The sequence below is a fragment of the Lagopus muta genome, chromosome 3 (assembly GCF_023343835.1).
Source record: "Lagopus muta isolate bLagMut1 chromosome 3, bLagMut1 primary, whole genome shotgun sequence".
NCBI classification, from domain to species: Eukaryota; Metazoa; Chordata; class Aves; order Galliformes; family Phasianidae; genus Lagopus; species Lagopus muta.
Genome location: NC_064435.1, coordinates 86,835,450 through 86,857,841, shown reverse-complemented (window position 1 = coordinate 86,857,841; position 22,392 = coordinate 86,835,450). Strand labels below are relative to the sequence as shown.

The window sequence follows — 22,392 nt, the reverse complement described above, 5'->3', positions numbered from 1 at the left end:
CCACAAAACAAAAAAAGACCAGAGAACAGGACTAGAAAAACCTCAACCAGTTGTGAACACTGTTTGCAAACAAATCTGTGTCAAACCAAACACTCTCTTACCAACAGCTACAAAACAGATGTGACCACGAGGCTTATGTCACAGACTGGCTCCAATACTCCACTATTCCAAGGCACTGACTTAGAATGTGCTTCCTTCACGTCTGTTTCTTCATTTGTTAAACAGAGATGACAAACTTTGGTGACACAGTGCTGTGATTAAATATTGTGGCTCTCTCTTCCTCCTCTGACCTACCCAGTTCTCCTCTCAGCCACTGTCATGGTGCTACCATTCCTGCTGACTTCAGGAACACATTGCCCACTTTCCTGAATGGTAGCATCCACCAAAAGGGTACATTTGTGCCTTTCTGGTATTCTATCCAGAAATACATGCAAGAAGCTCTTAAACCATCTAAATTATGATAAAAATGCTAAGCGTTCAGTGCCAATATTAGCAGGTGTGGGAATTTTCTTTTTTATAACTTTAAAAAAGAAGTTATTCTGAAACATTTCAAATGTCAAGCTGGGAAAAAAAAAATCTGAAATGTCAAAATTTGGCAGCTTTTACCTGTGGGTGGAAACAGAAAACAATCTGAGGTGAGTTTTATATAAAGTAAGTGGGTCATTGCAGCACAAGGGCTCTTTAGGAACAGGAGAACACAGTGTTCTAGTGCAGCCATGAGCACATGCAGATGTCTCCTAGGATGAGGAAAAGAAGTGAAAGAAGAGGGGATCAAGAAGTCCCCTCATGAAAGTTAGCACAGAGAAAGATAAGAAACATTAAAATCCAATGTTTGCTAGATTTAGGTGTTCACATTTTCTCTTACTCATAAATTTTACTCAGTAGTCCTTCACTGGAGTATTTGTGTATAATGCATAATTCAGCAGACATCTCATGCTCTTTGTATCTGCTTCTCCCTTGACTTTGGTTGAATCAATCTCCAAAGCTCCAAAGCTCTGCTCCAAAGCTTTTCTTCCTGTGCTTTTTGCAGTTCATGCTGATCCTTCACATCAGTTTGTCTACAGCTCTCCAGTCCTTCCCTAGAAAAGCAGTCTAAGGCTTGCAGCAGTAAGGACAAAAGGTCAGTATGAGGCCAACTGAAGAAGAAGAAGGTAGGGCAGCACACAGCTGCCTTAGAAGGCACAAGAAAAGAGTGCCCTGCTGTTGAAGTACAAAGGTGAAAATTCTCTTTATGGAAGGATTTTCCCTTCCCCCCTTGAAAATGTAGCTGGCAGCAGCATGCCAGCTCCTCTCTCAGAGACTGCAGAATCCTATGGCCCTGACTCACCAGGCAGGCAGGCAGCTGCCCAGGGCACCAGGCTATCAATAGCTGTAGAGGAGCCTTTTTTTTACCTTTCCTGAGCCCTGGCCTTGCTGTCACACAGCAGAAAATTGGGTTCTCCCAAACACTCACAGATCACCTACTTTGTGGAATATTCGAGGTAGAAGTTACCTGTGCTTCTATTCAACACTGCACGTTGACTTTTCCTGTTAAGGTTGGAGGAGGTTTAAACCTGGATTAGACTGGATTGTGTGCACCAAAACATCAAACATGTGATCACCATGGCATTTGTTTTGCATATTTTGTAATTCAGTTACTTCACACACTTCTCAGAAATACAAGACCTAACAAAGAATTTGCTTGGATGAGAAAGAATGGTGAATCATGCTAGACCTGCAGAACATGTACTGTCGACATCTAAAACTATATTTTGCTTTCAGAGTTTGTTGTATGTTGTTTTATGCATCTCAAAACCTGATGCAGTAAATAAGACACAGGACGGATATAAGCCACTGCCTGATGTAAAGAGGGTGAAGCTATAGTGTGGAATTGCTCACCTGGCTCACATAAGAAACCTGTGGTTTTCAGAAAGAGAGAGGAAAAAGAGGAAAGACAAAACCAAACAGAACCGAGGACGGAGGAAGCTAACACATTAACAGACCCCTGCAAAACCACATTCTCCCTAACAGCAGTGCTGTTAAGAGCAACCAAACTGTGAGAGCACTTCTGACACTTGTCCAAGTACAGCAATGTATAGTTTTGTAAGCTAATCAGGATATAAGAAAATATTATTTTGCTTTGGATTCAGGCAGAAGTGCAGTAAAATTCTGTATTTCATAACAGTCTGATGGCAAAGCGAATTCACTGATGGCACAGTGAATAATCATTTTATGTAGATACGTGAGCAGTGGGACCAAAGGAGCAAAGACCTGTGTAGCTGGTTGCTTCCAAGGAATAAAAGGCTTCAAGACAAGGCAAGCACAAGATGCTGTAGACAGGAAGGATATCCTGCAAACGCACAAGAAGGATGACTGATAAGATAAAACAGATAAAAAGACAAGCAGTACTGAGAACAGATGAGACGCTCTCTTTTCTGAATGGGATGTATGGTATAAAAAGTATGTGGCATAAGCAATATGTATATTGCAAAATATTATATATGTATATTCATTTACAATAACGTGTGTTTGCAGCATGGCACTCCACAAAGCTTTAATGGGCACAGGAAGTTATCTGAATAATATAAAGGATGTCAGAAGTTTTGCACGATGTAGTTTTAAGCCACGATGTACATTATAGCTGTTTCCAAAGCATGCAGTGTGTAAAGGAGTGCTTCATCTTACATTTCAGTGGAGTCTCACACCAATTGCAACAATAAGACATGGAGCTGTTGGAGGCCTTCCAAAGGAGGGCCAGGAAGATGACTGAAGGTCTGTGCCACACAGAAAGGCTGAGGGAGCTGGGTTTGTTCAGTGTGGAGAAGAGAAGGCTCTGCGGAGAACTCATTGCAGCCTTCCAATAATGAAAGCAACTTGTAAACAGGAGGGAGACCGACTTTTCACATGAGCAGATAGTGATAAGACAAAAGGAAATGGTTTTAAAATGAAAGGATTGAAATTTAGGTTAGATATTAAGAAGAAACAAGTATAAACAAGAGGCAGACCAATGTTTTACAAAGCCCGATAATGACAGAACAAAGGGGAATGGTTTTAAACCATGAAGAGGGAAGGTTGTGATTATATGTTTGTAGGAAATTCTTTACTCAGAGAGTGGTGATGCACTGGCACAGGCTGCCCAGAGAAGCTGTGGGTTCCCATCCAGAAGGCATTCAAAGCCAGGCTGGATGGGGCACTGGGCAGCCTGAGCTGGTGCCTGATTTAGTGGGTGGCAACCCTGCACACAGCAGAGAGGTTGGAACTCAATGATCTTTACTAAGGTCCCTTCCAACCCAAGACATTCTATGAAATGATAAGAAATCCAAGGTTGATGTCTTCTCAGACTGGCCTACCAAATGAGACGACTGTATCATACAAGGCCATCTGATTTCTCTTCTCTGAACAAGCAGAGTAAAAGTGGCTACGTGAAAAGCTCTTGTCTTAATTGCAACCTTCCTCCAAAATGCAAATATACACCTCCTTAAATAAAGCTTACTTTGGCAAGAACACAGCTTGTCTGAGATATAATGTTTACTACAAGGGTATCTAAGCTGAAAAAAATAGCTGTATACAAAGTCTAATGAAAAGGAGATATAATCTCTCCCCTGCAGATGCTTATATATTAACAATTTCCAATTGCTCCCAAGATCAAAAGTGTTGTAGTAAAAGACAATCATAGACAGAGAACTATCAGTGCACTTGGCAAAAAAAAAAAAAGCCACATATGTAGTAGAACAAAAGTTAACCAAACTAGTGGCTTCATTTTAGTAGAAATGAACATCCTATGTCCACGTGAAGTATTCTATTAAATTTCAAATTTAATACTGTTCATGGATCTACAGAATTAACCTTAGTGATAAAAAGTACAAATAAGCTATGCAAACAGGTAGCTCTGCTAGCTCAAAAACTAATATGGGCTAGATTCCTACAGCTCAAGGTTAACATTCACACAGCCTTTAAGACAGATGTTGCATTAAGAAGGTATCTAAAAGCCTTGTCATGGATGGGAGGGAAGTTACAGCACTGCATAGCAGAGCAGCCACTGCAGGCTGTGCCCAGTGCAGTGTTTTACACAAGTCCTGGCACTGCACTGAGGCCCTCTGTAGTGAGGTGCTGCTTCTGCCACTGTTCTTTGGAGTCTGCCTAAAGCTATCACTGCAACTTATACAGCCAGAAAATGCTGAGTTCAAGATGGAAAAGCATACAAGCAGGTTAAAAGACAGAGATCTCTTTGTTGAAGGAGGTAAGATCTATGCGTCTCCGTTGCATCAATACAGACACAGATTATCAACTACATCTGTGCTAGAGGTATCAAACAGCCTTCCTCTGTTACACATCTTGCTTCTATATAAGTGCCTTACAACTTCCTTTCTCCTTATAACCACTACAAAATCTTTCAATGCTTTTTGAAACCCTTGATCTCTCCAGGAACATTTCTGAACTGAAGTTCAGTGTACCTCCTTGCATTACATAGCATGGCATTTCTTTGTGGGCACACAGGAATCTCTGGGAGCAAAGATATGCTGGTATTTGCTTGTACTTGTTTCCATCTCAGCACACGTAGTGAGCAAAAGGAAAGGCAGCAGGAAAGCACAGAGCACTCTGCAGGCAGTGACACAGCCCACGTCCAATCTTTTGCACCGTGAGGTGCAGAAATAAGAAGAGAGCAGAAACTCATCACAGAATGCTTCAGCACATAAAAGATGCTCCTTTTCTACCTGTCCCTGGTATCACAGCCAGACAAGGTGATCATAGGACAAGTGAGAAGTGACTGTGAAAGACAGAGGTGAACAGGCGACAACAGCCAAGGGGTAGACACAGAGCATAAGCACAACAAAGGCATATTAAGCCAACTCATATACACAGAGCTTGTCTAAAGGCTTCACCCAGCTGCATTCAAAACTCACCCAAGGCTGACTCTAGCCTTATACAGAGTCAGCACAGATGCAAAACAGCCATGATTGCACTCTGTAATGGTAGTCCTAAAGCCAAGTTCAGGGCGGACATGCTTCATGCTACCATCCAAGTATAAGGTACACATGCAAGGTGGCAGGTTCAGCATCAACAAAGGACGGGTAGGAACAGCAGCCATACCCAGTTGTCACTGATTTCTCCTTTAAGAACAGTGGAGAACTCAGCTCTGCCTGGTACAGTACTCAGCAGACCTCCCTTTCCTAGGGCCAGAGGATTACTCTGCTCAGCCAATACTCAGGTTAGAGACAACTGCTACTAATGTTAGTAAATCAGTCAGTAAATTCTCAGAGAAGAGTGAGACTGCTTTATAAATATCAATGCTTCCAAGTTTTAAATTTAAAGCTCTATCTTCCTTTGTATCTACCTGTTAGGCATGTCTTGTGGAAGTCAGCATGGAAAAGACGCTACATGAATTTCAGGCTGAAAATGCAATTAACCACTCTTCTCCTGGTTTCTTGAAACATAGGGATTTGAAGACTGGACTATCAGATGGACAAAGAATTGGTTGGATGGATGTAGGCAAAGCGTTGTTCTCAACAGCTCTATGTCCAGGTGGAGGCTGGTCTGAGGATGGTGAGGCACTGGCACATGTTGCCCAGAGAAGCTGTGGATGCCCCATCCCTGGAGATGTTCAAGGCCAGGCTGAATGGGCAGTGTGATCTGGTGGGTGGCAACTCTGCCCATGGCAGGGGGGTTGGAGCTAGATGATTTTTAGGTCCCCTCCAAAATAAGCCATTCTATTATTTTTATCCTGCTTCATAACATCACTTTGCTTCTCTGAGTTCAAACAATCAAGTGCAAAATTTAAAAGTACTTATTTGAGGCTTACCTGCAATCTGTTGTCAAAAAATAAATACTTTTATTCTGGAGATATTAAAAAAAACCCAAAACCTTCTGTACTGTGACTTCTGACCTGCTTCCAGTATTCATTAGTCAGGTACATCAAAGTCACTATTGCCAGAGAAACTGGATTCATTTCCCCATGCTGACAAAGAAACCAGAAGAGCACTAATATCTGCAAGGCTTTTATGAGCTTACTCAACCCCAGCCTTTATCACTTCCACCAGCTTTATTTGATCTGAATTTGCAGGGTGCAAAATCCTCACTGACAACTATAGGCAATGCATGACCTCGGCAATTTCTCTGCAGCACAGACTGCAGAGGCAAAGGTTCAATAGGCCAAGTTTAATTTTTGTTTAGGTTTTCTGATTGCCCTTAAAAAATTACATTCAAGACTTAAAGGAAAAAAAGGCCTATGACTACCCAGAAAATAACAGGGAAACAAAACCACAGTCATAGGATGACTTTTGCTTCAGAAGAAATGAATGTGTATGTTCTCTGATAGTCTTAAAATGCATCTTTTTTTCCTATTTAGTACCAGGATTTATTATTATTGTATGCTACAGGAACATCTGTTAGAGCTGCGTGTTATTAAATGCAGAATAACAGAGAAATCTTCTAGACAAAGCAAGAGAGACTAATACCAAATGCTCTAGGAAAGCATCCCCTATCAGCAGAGGTAACACTTCTAGCAGGATGTAAGCAGTCCCATCTTGAAGTTCTGTCTTTCTTCCATTACTCTGCTCTTGTAACTTAAAGGTGCTGCTAAATCTTACCGATGTACAAAAGATGCAGTGGCATTCCTGCAGAGTGGTCATCTTATCCAGGGAATATTCACAGAGACATAGCTTGCAAGTGAGCAGGGGCTCCAGCGCTAAGTCTCCAGCTTCTGACTTGTCAGCTGTCATGGTGTCAGGGCTAGGCTTCCCCGCAGAGCCCATTCTCTCATCAGTTGTCCTCTCTGCCTGGAAAGAGAAATCAAGAGCTGAAGCATCCCACAGACCATGTAGTTACTTCTCATTGCAGAGAGAACTTATAGCTCATGAAAGCTCCTACACACCTAAATGTACTGTCATCTTGCTTCTAGTCTTGTGCTTCAAGACATTTTACCAAGAAGGTTCCTGAGAGCCCAGGACCCCAAAAGACCTGAACTGGACTGCATTCTCAGAGATTTACCTTGTTGGCATTGAATGTATCAGTCAGGGCACTTATCAGCAAATTCAAACACGAATCACATAGATTAGACATTACTTATATCACACACAACAGTATTTTTATATCCAACCCACGACCATGCAGCTCTTCCACTTAACTCTGCAGGGCTCCTAGGCATCTAAATGAGTTTTGTGAGCCTTAAACTAAGTGCACACTTACATGGAGATGCTCAGAATAACCATGTCCGCAGAGCTTGGGGAAGAAATTCCTATCCTTAGAGAAGCACCAATGGAATGGTGCACCTCACAGAAATATCATGCTTAAATACAATGAAACTTGTTTCATAAGCATGGTATTTTTGTGAGGAGCACTTACCTCCAAGAAACACGGTCTGAATTCCACAGACTTGCCTCTGAATACACTTATCTGATGGCAAGAAGGCCTTCACACACATTTCTGACAAGCAGAGGGCTGGAAGCCAACTGCACACAGCCAATTGCACCAGCACAAAGTGAAAATGCAGCACCACCAAATCTAGGAGGTCACTTTACAAATGGAGGCTGTGTGAACATGAAAACAACAGGGGACCGAGACTTGTCCGTGTGCCTGTCAGCTCTGACATCTCACAAGGCAAAGAGGAGACTTGAGCCCTGTGGCCCACTTGTGCTTCCCTCCCCTGCAGCCTCATGTGTCCCCACGGCAGGGCTGTCAGGTCACATTTGGCAGCATGTCACTGCTGCTGTGCTGCTGCACCCCAAGCGGTCATGCCAGCTGCAGCTGGTCCATGTGTACACAGTGCACTAGCTTGCAATATCTGCAGAACTTCTCCCCAGAAGAAGAAACGATGGTGCTCATGGAGCTAGAAGAGGCAACACATGTGAAACCTTGCCCCACAGCTCCTATCCCACAATATGGCACACGTTTGAGACCCATTCCCATGCCTGCCCCATGAGGCTCTTGTCCAGAGTTCCTATGAGTCTGCAGGAAGACCATTTCCTTTCAAAAGCTATGCAACCACAATAGATCTGGGTGGAGCACACTTTTTCACTCCTTAGTTTCCAGTCTGGAAGAGCAGCCATCAGATGTATCTCTTGGGATGTCTTTCCTGTAAGCAGCCTGTCTGAGAGACACAAGAGTCATAGCCAAGATTCTGGCAACCAAGTTTCTGTCCCCTTATCCAAAGAAAATCCTCCTTTTAATGTCTTGCAATCACTGCTCAAGATATGTGCTGTGCCTGCATTATTTTTGGCTCAGTCTCCACCTGCAGTCTCTACCATGCAGTCCCCACAACACACTCCATACAGCTGCAGAGCTAGAACTCCTGCACGGCCAGAAGCCTTGGAATGAAGCTTCCCTCTGAGTCAGAAACTGCAACACTCTTCTGTAATTACTGCAACAGGAGGAAAAAAAAGCAGCAGTGAGTCACTGGAAACGCTACGGCAGATCAAGAACTACCTGTTATTTAGAACTACGTGTTAGACGTTATCTCAGTGTTTGGGAGAACTGCAACACGTTTACTCAGCTGCATCCATAAAGGTAAGCTACTCACCTCCACATGCAGAGCGCCCTGTGGAAATCTCCAGTAAACAACTGAAAGCAAAGCTGGAGGATCAGAGCATCCAGCCCCCAGCACAGCCCTGGCTCACCTCACCACAACCTCATTAACCCCAACACAGTTCAGCAAATGAAGCAGCCAGAACTGCAGCTATGAGCACAACCGTGCAGCCTGCTTACAGAGCATCTTGGGGAAGGCATCACAGCCACCAGCAGCTGCTCTCCCTCCATGCCAGCCCATCCATAAGCTCTTCTCCAGGTCAGGCTGGCACAGGCAAAGCTACCCTGTTAGTATCTGAAAATATGTCCAGCAAAGTGGGGGCATGTACACAACCTGCTCCTTTTCCCCAAGCAACCTAATTAATCAGTTTGCTTCTGCCCACCAGAACTGCTACTTTTGCTATGGCTGCCACAAAAAGCATGCAGAAAGAAAGGTCACAAAGGAGAGCCCATGCAGCAGCAACTGGGCTCTGAAGAGAAACCAGGCCTGGTGAGGGTAGTTCATTTCCACAATCAGAATAGTCGGTGGAAATGATGGGGAGAGAAAAATCACTTGTCTTCCTCTTGTTCTCACCCTCTACTCCTCCTTTTCCAACACTTCAGGATGCATCGTCCTCTTCCAGACTCTCAAACCACCTCCTCAGCTTTAGCACCACTGTCAGAACTGACTTTTCCATCCACTATTGAACAGCTCTGAAGTTCCAGCTCAGTTCCTCCAAATTTTTATAGCTTTTATTTTGCTAGGCCCAGTTCCATAGACTGTCATTAGTTTACTACACATCCATTAGCACTCCTTATAGTGGATTAAAATTCCTACTGTAATTACAAGTTGCAAAGAATTTAGGTTGAAAACAAAACATCTTGAATGTATGTTTTCCTGCAGAGGAAGAGGCAGTCAGCTGAGGACAAAGTTGAAAAAGAGCATTCTGTATGTGGTTATATTAATAAAAATATATATATGAATATATTCTATTATGTTATAGTAATAAAAATAAATTACCAGAAATAAAAGTAAGTGGAAAGTCTCTCTCAACAGAGGCTGCATGAAATCTTGTGGAGCAAAGAAAAACACATCTCAGGGATGCACTAAAACAGAGGAACATACTAGACTAAATTCTGCACCAGCACAAATCAGTCAAACTGACTCAAACTGGTCAAACTGGAGGTGCAGAGAAGAGCTATTACAGCTCATGATAAAAATCCCCTCAGCCCCTGTGCCGCTTTCTGGGGGGAGGCAGAGAACTTGGGGATGGGGTGAAAGCAAGCTTGGGAAAAAAGGAGGGTAGGGAGAAAGTGGTGTGTAAAGTTTTGGTTTTGTTTCTCACCGCCCGAATCTATTTTAATTGGCAATAAACTGATTTTCCTTGAGTACAGTCTGCAACCCCTAGGCTGAAAAAGGTAACACTCCTGTGACAGTCATACAGAGGCTCAGGTAAGTCGGCCCAGCTGCCTCAAAGCAAGACTACCAGTCTGTAAAAACAAAAGTTACTCTGTGTAAATGGTAGCACAAGCAGGCCAGGCAGCCTCCTAAACTGCAACATCAGGACATTAGCTGTGTACCTGCAACCAAGTCACTATTTAGCTGAAAAGATGTGTGTGGGTGTGACTTTTGCCACTTAGAAACGTCATGCAAAATCATGAAAGGTTTCCGCACTGGTACTGGAGGAGAATGAATGGATTGTATTCAGTGCCATAAATCACCCTTTCATTTTTCACACGCCGTATCCAATAACAACAAGAGTTCTTAGAGAAGCTCCTTCAAGCCTTGCGTTTACAAGCAATTCTGCTGAAGTTAGCAGAGCTCTATGCTTTTAGCTCAATGCTGAGTTTAAAGGAAGCCAAGGAAAGTACCAAAATGAACAAGCTGCTGCAGGAAATATTCACAGGACAAAAAGGGTCCTTTGTATGTTTTTCAGGCTGCTGTGTGCCCAGATGATGAGACAGGGTAAGAACCCTGACATCCTGTCCACGCCAAGCTTCGCCCCCAGGCTTGCCATAAGCCAGCTCCCAAGGAAGGGTGGACGTGCATGCACAAGGTGGGATCACAAAGAGGTTTGGGGTTCGGCTTAAGGTCAGGTGTGGGCCCAGCACATAACAATGCCTCCCCACTTTGCAAAAAAACAGTAACAGAATGACAGAACTGACAGTACCTGTAAAATTCCCATTTAGTGTTCCAGGTATTTATCAATCTTTATTAGAGAAATGTTTGCAAGCGCTGCATTTCTCATGCCCTAGAGATTTTTGAGGTACTCCACCCACTACAAAAAGAATCATCATAGAAGACTTCAAAAATCTAACAGCAGTATTGAGATAATGGAGTCAGATCACTGTGAAATTAGGACATGTGAAGACAGGTGTCAGAAACAGTTTGTGTTACATGTTTACGAGGGTGGATAGTGATAGGACAAGGGGGAATGGTTTTAAATTGAGACGGGAGGTTTAGGTTGGATACCAGGAGGAAGTTTTTCCACACAGGGTGGTGAGGCACTGGAACAGGTTGCCCAAGGAGGCTGTGGATGCACCATCCCTGGAGGCATTCAAGGCCAGGCTGGATGTGGCTCTGGGCAGCCTGGTCTGCTGGATGGTGACCCTGCACACAGCAGGGGGTTGGAACTGGATGAGCATTGTGGTCCTTTTCAACCCAGGCCATTCCACGATTCTATGGTTTATAAGGCACACATCTGTGCCTTAATACAAGCAAGCAAGCCAATGACTTGATTACACGCATGCACAAGGAAAACCCATTTTGGATACCATGATACGCTACCAAGGTGAAGTATTAGAGAGAATAAAAACATTTCAGTATCTGTACTCTTTGAGCAGGGACTGAGAGAAGTCAGATGATTAATACTTCAGACAATGTAAAATGCTATTTTAAAATAAACTTGTTAAAAAATCAAGCAGCCTAAGTAAATTTCTGTATGTTGCATGAGAACACAGTGAAGGCAGTTTCTCTCACTTGTTTTTGTTGGAAAGTCAGGGAAAAAACAAGCCCTTGAGCTGCTGTTCAAGAAGTATTGGCTGTATAGAGTATCATCATAGCAAGCTAGCTACCAGAACATAAATATATAAAATATTTTGTAAAGGATATACTGAGTGGGAAGCCTTTCATACACACACACAAAAGTAAGGGACAGAATGCACTAACTCAGAATATCATCCTGCTGCCTGTAAGGTATTTTTATACTAGATTTTAGGATGCCTAAAGCACATATTGAACAGTTTCCCAAATCCCACACAAACCCAAAAGTTTCAAATTATTCTAGTAAATCAAAACATCATTAGAGCATATGTAAATCATTACACTCCACAACCCTTTGAGGGCACAGTTCTTCAGTAACACTATCTCTACTGCAATACTGTGTTGTAATACTGTGATACTTCTCAATCACTTCTAAAGACTGATAAAGAAATAATGCAGAATTCTGATCTTCATCTCTCCTCAGTACAGTCAGGAGCCATGCAACAGCAAAACTCACTGACCCCATGAGGACAAAAGTAAGCCTTTCTGGGGGGATGATGTCAGATCACTGCATTGCAGAAGCCACCACCTTCATCGTGTTCTGCTGGAACAAGGATGGTACAGATGCTGAGGAGACAGCTCCATCAACACTGCCAGGCTAGGAAGCAAGCTCCCCACATCACATCTACTGCACTAAGCCAGCAGGGCAGGCTCAGCCTGGCTACTAGAAAAAAGCTCTTCATCAGGACAGTGGTCAAAGCACTCCATGTTGGACAATACTGTAAAACATGGTTTGAATTCTGGGTGGTCTTACGTGGAGTCAGGACTTGGTAGTCTTTGTGGGTCCCTCCCAACTCATTGTATTATATGATTCTGTGACTCAGGTGCTGGAGGCCTTCAGGCAAGCAATTTAGGGTGACCCAGATGAACTGAGCTTGCTCTGCCTAAGCAGCATGATGGTTCAGGGTGCCTACAGCAAGCCATGGCAATATATCTGGTCCTGCAGCTTGTTAGTAGCAGGACTCTCCTGACGTTTCACGCTCACCCTACACACTGTGAAGCTGAATTCAAACAGCACAAACTGCAGCTAGACAAAAGCACTTGCAAATGTGGCATCAAACATTTCCAAGTATTTCCAAAACACATCAGAACAAGAAAATGGTGCCAACTGGAATTTCAAGTATTAGCGACCAACGCAAGATTAGACTCCAAAGCTTATCTAAATGACACTCCCTATTCTTAATGATACTATGCAATGTCTGCCAATGCTAAGCTACAAGGAATTTCCATTCTAACTAGTTTGGCGTCCTTTATTTTGAATTTCCTGTTGTCAAGAGGTAATATACCACTACTAAAAAAAACCCCACTCTTCATGACATCAATGTCAAAAGCAAATGATAGATCTTCCTTTTTGACCATGTGAGGGTTTTTGGAAACCACAACATACTAAGTAAAAAGGAATAGAACCCTTGGGATGTCAAGTGGGTTGATAACTTGGCTAGCTGTTCGGATCAGCCAAAACAGGAATAGGAAGTCAAATGCAACAATTTGACTTTGACACAGGAGAAAAACAAAGCAAAACAAAATAAAAAACACGGTTTATTTTTGTTAACTTGATAACAAAACCTTGGGATACATTAAATCCTTGAAATGGAATGTTTACAGTCCAGATAGTTTTCAGAAGATATTTGTGACATTGGCCTATTCTGAGGTCAAGGAATTTTCAGAAGGTATTTGTAAATTCATGATGTTAAAGCAGTAGAACTGTATTTGACAGAGGGGCCGACTACATCTGTTTGGTCATAGCAAATTCTCTTCTAAGAAGAAAATCAGTGAGCTGCTGGGCTCCTCTGGCTGCAGACTGCTCCTTCAGAGCAGCCAAGGCTGCGTGCAGGGAGTTGCGTCCGACTGCAAAGCAGGCAATCCAAGGCAAGTAGGGACACGACTCACAGCCAGGCCTTGAAGGTGACAGCAAAACATTTCTTAGTGCCAAGGCAAGCATGCAGAATTTTCCAGTAGGCAAAAAACACCTGAGCTGAGCACAACAATGAAAGATCTTCCACTGAGCTCTGTAGGAACGCTGCATACTGAAGAAATCAACTGAACGTCATATATTGAGAAAATGGCATCTGTTTACTTATTTATTTTTAGAAGAGATGATCTGAGTAATGCTTTCTTTTCAGAGCCTGCAACAAGATGATACCTTTAACATCTCAGTCATTTCATTCTGTGAGGCCAAGACACCTGCAAACTTGAAAGATTTGGTCCTGCCATCTTGTTTACTGTGAGCATCAAAAAGTACTTTCACACAATTTTGGATTTACATCAAAAGGACAATCAAAGTACAAGTTTGTTTTCCTTTTACAATTTTTGTGTGCCTGCTCAGTGAGTAAAACTAAACACAATGAAGGTTTCGTTTGCCCTCTATCTAATCTTTCAGTCAAATATGCTGCGTATTATTCTAAATAAAACATGCTGTTCAAGATAACTAAGATAAAAACAATAAAGGATTGAAAACTACCTTCAACCAAAGAATGTCTCAATGACATAGAACATTGGGAAGAGTAACAGGCATCAAAGACTGAGATCTAGTCCAAAGATTACACCTTGTGGGAGTCACAGTAGTTAATACAACACTTTACTTTAAGAAAACAACACGAGAAAGTACTCACTGTGCTATAGTTTGATAAGAAATAATTCAGAATCATTAAGAAGTAATAGAGGAGGTTTGGGAATCTAATATGAGAGCAGCTTGTTTTGCAACAAACACCTGCATTTATTGAAGTAACTGACACTTCTTCTCATAGCTGGTTATCAATCTCATTGCAGGGTATCCTGAAATCTCTGCCAGGTCCTCAACGATCAAACCCTACCAAAGTCAGCTGCAACGGGAGGTGAGGGAAGGACAGAGAGCTGCACAGCTCCAGCCAGATCTGCAGAGGCAAGAAAGGGAAAGAAGCTCCTGTGGCAATCCCTGTCTGAGCTTCTCTCTTCTAGTTCTCTCAATGTCCACATTTGCTCTTCCTCTTTTCTAGTCTGCTTGTTGCATTCCTCACTTAAATTCCAAATTTCAATTTTCATTATGGAAATAATTTCAAAGGAGAATAGAAAGCTGTAAACAGATCTCAGCCTTAAGAACCTTAGTATCTGACTGGCTGGTCCCTACATTACCCTACCCAGAAAGTCAAAGCCCTGACAATGAAAATGCTGCCAATGGCTCCAGAAGGCCTGTTCATGAATGCACAGATAAGCAACTAGTGATAGTTAAAAGCTGCCCTTCCAAAACCTCCCAAACACTCCAAACAACGTACATCTAATAACACAGCCCTGAAAGACCTCATAGCCTTGCTATACTATAGCATGACAATCTTCTAAAAATCTTTCTAAGGATACCTTTCTGGTGGATGGCCTTAATTACGACCATGCCCTTCAAAAAGGTCTTCTGTCATCTCTGTTAAATAATTAAGAAAAGGAAGTATGGGAATACATCTCAATTCCTTCTTTACTCCTCTCCCCATAGGTGCCTATTTCTTTCATTTGTTGGCCCAATATGCCAAGAAGAGAGAGGCTACGTCAGCAAGGGGTTTGAAATTGGTCAAACCATGTTGACTACTTGAGTGTTTGCAATATTTTTATTGCAAGTGGCCAGTATAAAAAACACACATCCTTAAAGCAGCATTAGCTAGATGTTATATACATTTATAGATGTTACATACACTTACTCCACTCTAGGCAAATGGCATGATTTTCTTTCCCACAAACCCTCCCTGGAGAGTGTGATGGAGACTCTTCACCACTGAACCCATCAGCACAAATGTGAAGAGGTGTGAAGGGCTCAAGATAGCATTTTCTCCACTGTGTGAAACTTCACGGAGCAAGTTATTGCTGGCCCTCTGTATGTCGTCTTAGTCCTAAACTGGGGAAACTCCACTGGGACAGGTTCCAGGATCAGGGATTAGCCGAGATTTTACTGCTTGAGAAATTTCAAGTGAGTGCACTGCTGGGCAGCCCACAGGGTCAGCTTTTTTTTTCCCCCCCCACTGACTACATCCCTGTTACCTTTTTTTTTTTTTGGAGGGGGGTGAAGGGGCAGGGGATACCAGCTTGTTTTCCTTCATCTTCTCCCCACATCCACCCACCTGAATGCTTCCAAAATTAAGAAGAGCCAGAACACATGAACGTTCGCATATACAGTTCAAACATAACCAGTGTCAGCCTGTACATCACAGCTTCTAGTCAATCTCAGAATTTTCTTTGCATGCAAACGATCAGCCTATATGCTAGCTGTCATAAAATGTGTTTTTCCTTCTACGTACATGGGGTTTTACAGCATTCACTTTTGAGTGATCTCTAGCTGTATATTCACCAGCAAGGAGTTCACCCCTAAGCCCACTGATATATAGTACATAAAAGTGCAAGTGTAGGCAGCCATTGGGGACCTCTTTAAGCCCCTGAAGATAGGGAGACAGCTCTTCTACTGCAATATATTCCTTCTTTTTGCAAACAGAGCACGTGAAGGTTTTCAGATCTGCACATTTTCTCATTGACAGTCTGAGGATACAGTATTTTGTATACGCAAGCATGAATATCAAAGCTTCTGTTGCAGACCTAGGCAGAGTCCACGCTTTGCATGACTCATGTCTTATGCTCTTCCTTCTCTCCTCATTATTATAGCAAAGTGAAAGGCAGAAGAGCTTGCAACAGACACAGACAAATAGCAACATTCTCAATTAAAGAGGAGGAACATGAGCACAACAGTAAAATGGTATTTTTTCCCTTCTAGTTAAAAGTAATTTTGTACTGTTTGTCTCTTGATCAGCGCCCCTTGTCTCTCCATCAGACAAAAAGCACGTAGAACAACTCCCCATAACTGCTGTGTCTACAACAACCTCTAATGCAGAAGAAAATCCATACAAGTGATGTGTTCTATCATGTATAAAACCACATGCACAAGCTGGAATCTTTCACAGTAGAATGCTGACTGTGATTTCCATGATCAGCACATCCAGACCAAAACCTAAACATATCAAGTCACAGTTCTAGAGTTCAGTCCAGTCCAACTCATTCAACTGCCCTTGTTTATGGCCTTTGAAGTCTGTCAGAAGAATACAAAATTTCTCATCAGGTTTCATACAAATACAATTCAAACAAATTGCCTTTTGACTAAAGCGTGTCTGAGCTACCTCACTTGAGAGGAGCTAAGCATTCTCTCAAGTCTGACTTCCATGGCCCCAGTTGCTGTGCCCAGCACTAATTTGGACAATAGAGATGTTGAGCCATCAGAAAGAAGGGGCACAAGGATGCTCACAGAATGGCCCAAACTCCAGCAAAGTCAGAACTGTACTTGCAGGCACCAAGGACATTCTAATAGGCACCAAGGACATTCAAAGAATCAGGCCACTTGATAGCATTTCTAACTAAAACACCATTTTGCTCCTGTGCTTAAACAATGGATTTTCCCTTGGTGGCTGAGCAGATTCCCCTAGAAACACAGTAAAAAAAAACCCACATAGATCTGGGGCAATCCATAATCTTATTTCTTTATTAAAATAGAATAAAAGGAACCAGATATGGAGAACAAATGTCATTGTGTGAAGTACCTACACATACCAAGGTACCTAGGAAACAGCATCAACAAAATATTTTTTTGTATAGCCACCTTTATTCGAAAGTGTGTTTACAATGCAGTTAAACAAGTCATGATCTCAGGTACTGAAATTTCCACTCAGACCTCTGCTCCTCCCTGGAAGAAGAGAAGTTGGGGAAGTCCAACTTAAGTGGGAAGTGTAATTTGAGATGCTTTATTTTTTTTATTATTAATGTTCTAAGAACTGCTAGCAATGATCTACTTTGTGAATGCAATGCCCACTCCATTCCCACTGAGTTGAAACCATTTACAAGAGACACAGAAAGATTACTGAACACTATTTTTCTACTGATCAGCACAATGTTATTTGGCACAAGCACCTCTGTAAATATTTGTTGAGGACTGGGTAAATTTGCTGTGTACGATGGCCCTCAGACCTGTACTTCTTTCTGTCAAGGCTCACAGTTGAGCACTGAAGCTCAGCTGTGCTTCAGCAGAAATACAACATGATAGAGGCTGAGCTGACTAACATTGCTATCTTTCCCTTATGATCTTTTTGGTTTTGTTCCATGTTACCCTTCACAAACAAAAAGATGATTAATTTTGAGATGGAATGAATGTAAGGCTATTCCTGGCTGTTGGGTCACGAAGGGAATTTGTGAAGTGCATTACACAGGACTGGGCTGTGGCACAGGAAAGCCAAGGGGAGAGAAGGGAACTGTGGTCACCTTTCAGCAAGCAGGCAGAGGAAAAAGACAGGTTCAGCCTCACAAACGTGATGGCAGTGTATGCTTGGGTACATGCAAGGAGGTCCAGTGGACTCAGTTAACAGTGACACTGGCAGCTTGCCATGGTATTTTGTTCATGTGTGCTTGTGATCCATGGGCCTAGAGATGTAATTACAGTCTCAGATTTCACAATACTACCAGTCTGGGAGATATTTATGGGTCTCATATGTGCAATCTATCTGCATTGCATAGTTTCAGGTATATTCAAGAAAACTCACTCACTCACATAGAGGCACAGCCAGTCTGTTGCCTTTTCTTTAAACCACACACCAAAGCAATATCCGTCAGTGGGTCTCACTACTAAAAATCCCTGAAAGGTCTGGGCAGAGCAGGTTACAGGCACAAGACTCAGACTCGTATAATAAATACTTTCAGTAGTATACCAATGAACTGGGAACCTGGTTAAGTATTAGTGCTACTTGTTTCTCTGTCAATTCACTTGCTGCTTTCCATAGTTGCATTTTAAACTGAAGATGTTATTAAGGTCAAGTGGATGCTTTCTTCCTCCAGCAAAAAAGAAAGGTCAAATAATCTCTTCCATGTTATTTGTTTTTAGAAAGCTTCTGAAGCTTTTAGAGAATATAGCGTAACCTAAAAACCCAGCTAGAGAGGAACATTTCCATATCATTGGCTATTTATATTATTGACTTATGCTCTGCTCAAACACAATCACCAAAATATCACTATTTGCAGGAAAGAAGAATGACTGCCAGGAAGCAGCACACGGGATATAGTACAAAACTCGATCTAGTTGCCAAATGCTGTTCCTACATGAAGTGTAGGGAGGTTTCCATGTACTTCTATGAGCAGACAACACTGTTTTAAATATCCTCACTGCACAGTTAAGATGCATGGGAGAAAACAAGTCTGATTCTCATCATACTGACTTGGCTGTGGAATTGCTCCAGTTTATTCTGAAGGAATACCTCCCAGTTTACCGTAGCTTTACCAGAGCTTTAGATGCTCTGCAAACACATTCTTCCTAATCCATAATGTAAAGCACTACTTTCAGTATCATAACTACAGCCATCCCCTTATCAACGTACTGTATTTCTTCCAAAATAGCCCACGTTCACCACGAGAAGGGCTTCCGCCACTTTCATGCTATGACAACAACCCGTACACCCACTCATTTTCAGGCACAGACAAGTCCTAAATGGCAGGAGAATCAGGCCGACTGATTTGTTTTGGAAAATATTTAAGGACAGCATTTTGGAACTTCTGTTTCCAGAAATATTGGTGTTGCAAACGCAGTGCTTGTCCTTAACCAAGACCACTTGCCCTTGAGGCTGAGGGCAGCCAAACATATCACGTTACTGTGCCTGCTCACAGCCGGCTGCAAGGCTGCACAGGGGCATTTCAGTCACAGCCTCTCTATCTGCTGAAATGTATTTCTTAGAAGCATTCACTATTTACCAAGGGGATGGGAGTCAGCCTGCGATGTTTCCTTAACTATCATCATCCTAAATATTTTACTACTTACACTGCTCTCTGAAGGAGGATATTTGATATTGTCACAGACAGTTAGGAGCAGAGTGCCTTCTTACTACAGAAAATACAGACTTACTGTAAGTCACAGTGAAACATCATTACTGAAGAAGCTCTGTACTGGGAAAGCTCTACAAAGAGAAAGAGAAAGCAGTGCCATACCAGTAAATGCTATTCTCTGTTCTTAGTCGGGGGGGAGAAAAGGGGGGAGAAGGGGGAGGAAGAAATAGTGCCTACTAGGAAACAAGGTATTGCATGTTTGCTAAGCGCTTACCTAAAAAACTACGACCCCAAGCAGATTACAAGTGTACGTTAATGCTTAGAACACAGATCAGAATGTTTTTCCTTCCTGACACCAGCTGCACAATGCTGGGACAGAAGAAATGGCTTTAAAGCAGAAGGAAATCTAAATTTTTAATTCAGGCTCCCTCTAGCCCAAGCTGTATCTTCAGTATGAAGTGAGTTTTTGTGTTTAAGCTAGAACAGATATATGACATACCATGCCATCTTGGCAATTGCTTTCCACACAGCTGTATGTTCTAATACTGCAGCATTTTCAACCCCCTCATACACATATTCCTTTAAAAGTTACACTGACAGAAGTAATTTCACCCTTCTGGCGAGTACTTGATGTCTGATTTTCTGTATCTTTAATCATCCAGACTCCAAGATTTCCTTTTTGCCTCAGTTCTAAGAACCACACGGTTAGATTTTAACCAAACCACAAGTAACATTTATTCTAGCCCTTTAATCATTCTGTTTCTTACTTTGTCTATTAACAAAGCCTTTTCTGTTTTCTTCCATTATAAGCAATCTTTGGTTTTCTGCTTTTTTTAATTATCTTTTGCTTATAATGGAAAAATAGAAAGCAAGCTGTATTCCAACATACCTTGAAAGGAGAGTAGTATTCAGTCCCAGCTGTTTGACTTTTCAATAGCTTCACTCACACTCCAGCGCTCCCAAGAATCATGTCACAACCACTGCAGCTTGCAATCAGAAGCAGAGGCAGATTCCTCTCACACACCCTTTCTCTTCTCCGTGTATCTGACAGCTGTGCACTTCGTAGGACTGCAGAAGGACTTGCCTCTCAGTTCCTTTGCCACTCTGATAAATAATCTCCTCCCTGCTATTAAGAGCATGCTGCCATTATATCTTAAAAGCACGTCACAGCTTGTATGCAGTAGCTGTGGGAAAGCTGCATTTATTTATACAGGAAGCTTGAGCACAGCACTTCCTACTTCCCATCTGAGTCTCAATTCAGCGGCAGGTGATTTCTTCAACCCTGTCAGATTCCAGCCAATGCATATCCTACGTTCTTATCTGGATATCCGTGCTGCTTGTAACTCCCATCTGTGCCCCAGCGAGATAAAACTGAAAGAGGTAACGCAATAGATGCAACAGCCCAATTGCCATTTAACCTGTTTCAGGATAGCAGTCTGTACGATCTGTACCCACTACCGGAGGACGATGCCTTCAACACTGCAACTTCTGCTTATCTCCACCTGTGAAAAATGTGGGCTAAAAGTGATTTCTTCACAAGCAAATCATCTAAACTCAGCAGTGCCAGTGTGATTTCAAATCTGAGTGCTTAGCAATGATGCTTGTGCTCAGTTTATTCTCACAAGACTACATTTTGACACTTTAAGATGTGCAAGAGGGGTGGGAAATACTGCAGTTCTGTATTCTGATCCTGTGGATGCAATGAAGCAGGAGGAGGTATCATACCATGGCACCAAATTCCCCCCAAATTTTCCTGCTGTAGGAAATGTACCGCACCCACAAATAAGAAGTACAGACACACCAGAGTGCAGCGGGTGCAGAAAAACAGGGGGAGAAGCAAGTAGAGATGCTAATCTATAATTTTCTTTAAATTACGAAACAAGTTTACTTTGTACTTCATGCAATTCTTGCTGGCATTTTGCCTTCAATACTTCGCTGTGAAGACTGAGGTACAGGCATTTCTTCAGGGGTTTGCAGAAGCTCATAGCTGTGCTTCTACCTGTTTTCAGACAATTATGCTGCATCAGGTCAATTTAAGGAGAAGGCAGAAAGATTGCATAGCTCTAATTCAGCTTCCTCACACCTCAACATTACAGCTTTGTTTGAATTTACATCCACTCTTTCCCCTTTGGAATGAGCACAATCTTTCTCAATTTGACATCAGTGTAATTCTTTTCTCTGTGCAGGAAGGGAATAGTATCCAGCCCCTCCAGCATGTGGGACCACACTGATCCTACAGTATTCATCAGTTGGATCAGGCAGCCTAGAGCTACGAACCTCGCCACTTAAGCAAGTAGAGCACTTTATAGCAGTAACAACTTATCCTCAGCATTCACCAATCCCAGACAGTACTCAACAAACACTTGGGATTCAGACCTACTTTTTGGGCTGCAGAGCAGTCATGAAAATGTGTGTGTCCAAGTTCATAACTGAAAAGGAGTGCTCTACAGTGGTTTGTTCTCCTCCATCTTCTGTTCCAATATGAAATTGCTTAAGCCCCTACCACTTTTTCACTACATCCCTTCTCTTCTCCCTCTCTCCCTTCCAGCTCCTGTATTTTCTTCCTGCAGCTGCTACCTTTGCTACTGTGTCTCATCACACAGGTACTCATTAGGCAACAGATGAAGTGCAGCAAGAAAAGTCTTCTTGCTCAGCTCCCATGTCCAGCATTACAGCACATCAACAGTAAAAGAACAGTTATCTCAAGGAGGAAAGTGGAGAGAGAGGTAGGATGAAGAAGGCAAGTCATTCTTGCAGGTGTAAGGAAAATGGTAGGGTGGTGGGTCCAGAAGTAGAGTGGGGAAGCAAACCACAGTGGCATCTGGTTGGTACCCTCTGCTGGCATAGTAAAACTAACCAAGCTTCACTGCGGTAGCCTCCACCAGCCAAGGAAAACAACTGCAAGTAAAGACAAATAATCTTTTCAGATATATGGTTAGTCCTGTTTGTATCTGGGGAGCTGTTCTTCTAAATTAACAAAACTAGATTAGTCCATTAAAATGCAGATAAATTCTGAAAGCTTCAGTTGCAAAAATCACATCATATTTTTAATTCGGTTTCCTACTCAG

General features: G+C 42.4%; 1 protein-coding gene across 7 annotated transcripts in view; it reads right to left on the bottom strand.

The window, feature by feature from the left end:
* Nucleotides 1-22,392, bottom strand: part of RNF144B (ring finger protein 144B) — an 85,924-nt gene that overhangs the window by 30,698 nt on the left and 32,834 nt on the right. For 3 of the 7 annotated variants that reach the window (XM_048940683.1, XM_048940686.1, XM_048940688.1), the window contains exon 2: nucleotides 6,567-6,755. In XM_048940683.1, the coding sequence (XP_048796640.1) occupies nucleotides 6,567-6,731 (165 nt within the window). In that variant the 5' untranslated portion in view covers nucleotides 6,732-6,755. Of the gene's footprint in view, nucleotides 1-6,566; nucleotides 6,756-19,403; nucleotides 19,456-20,213; nucleotides 20,751-22,392 lie in introns of those variants that run through there. The other 4 variants (XM_048940685.1, XM_048940684.1, XM_048940682.1 and 1 more) reach the window with 4 other exon arrangements.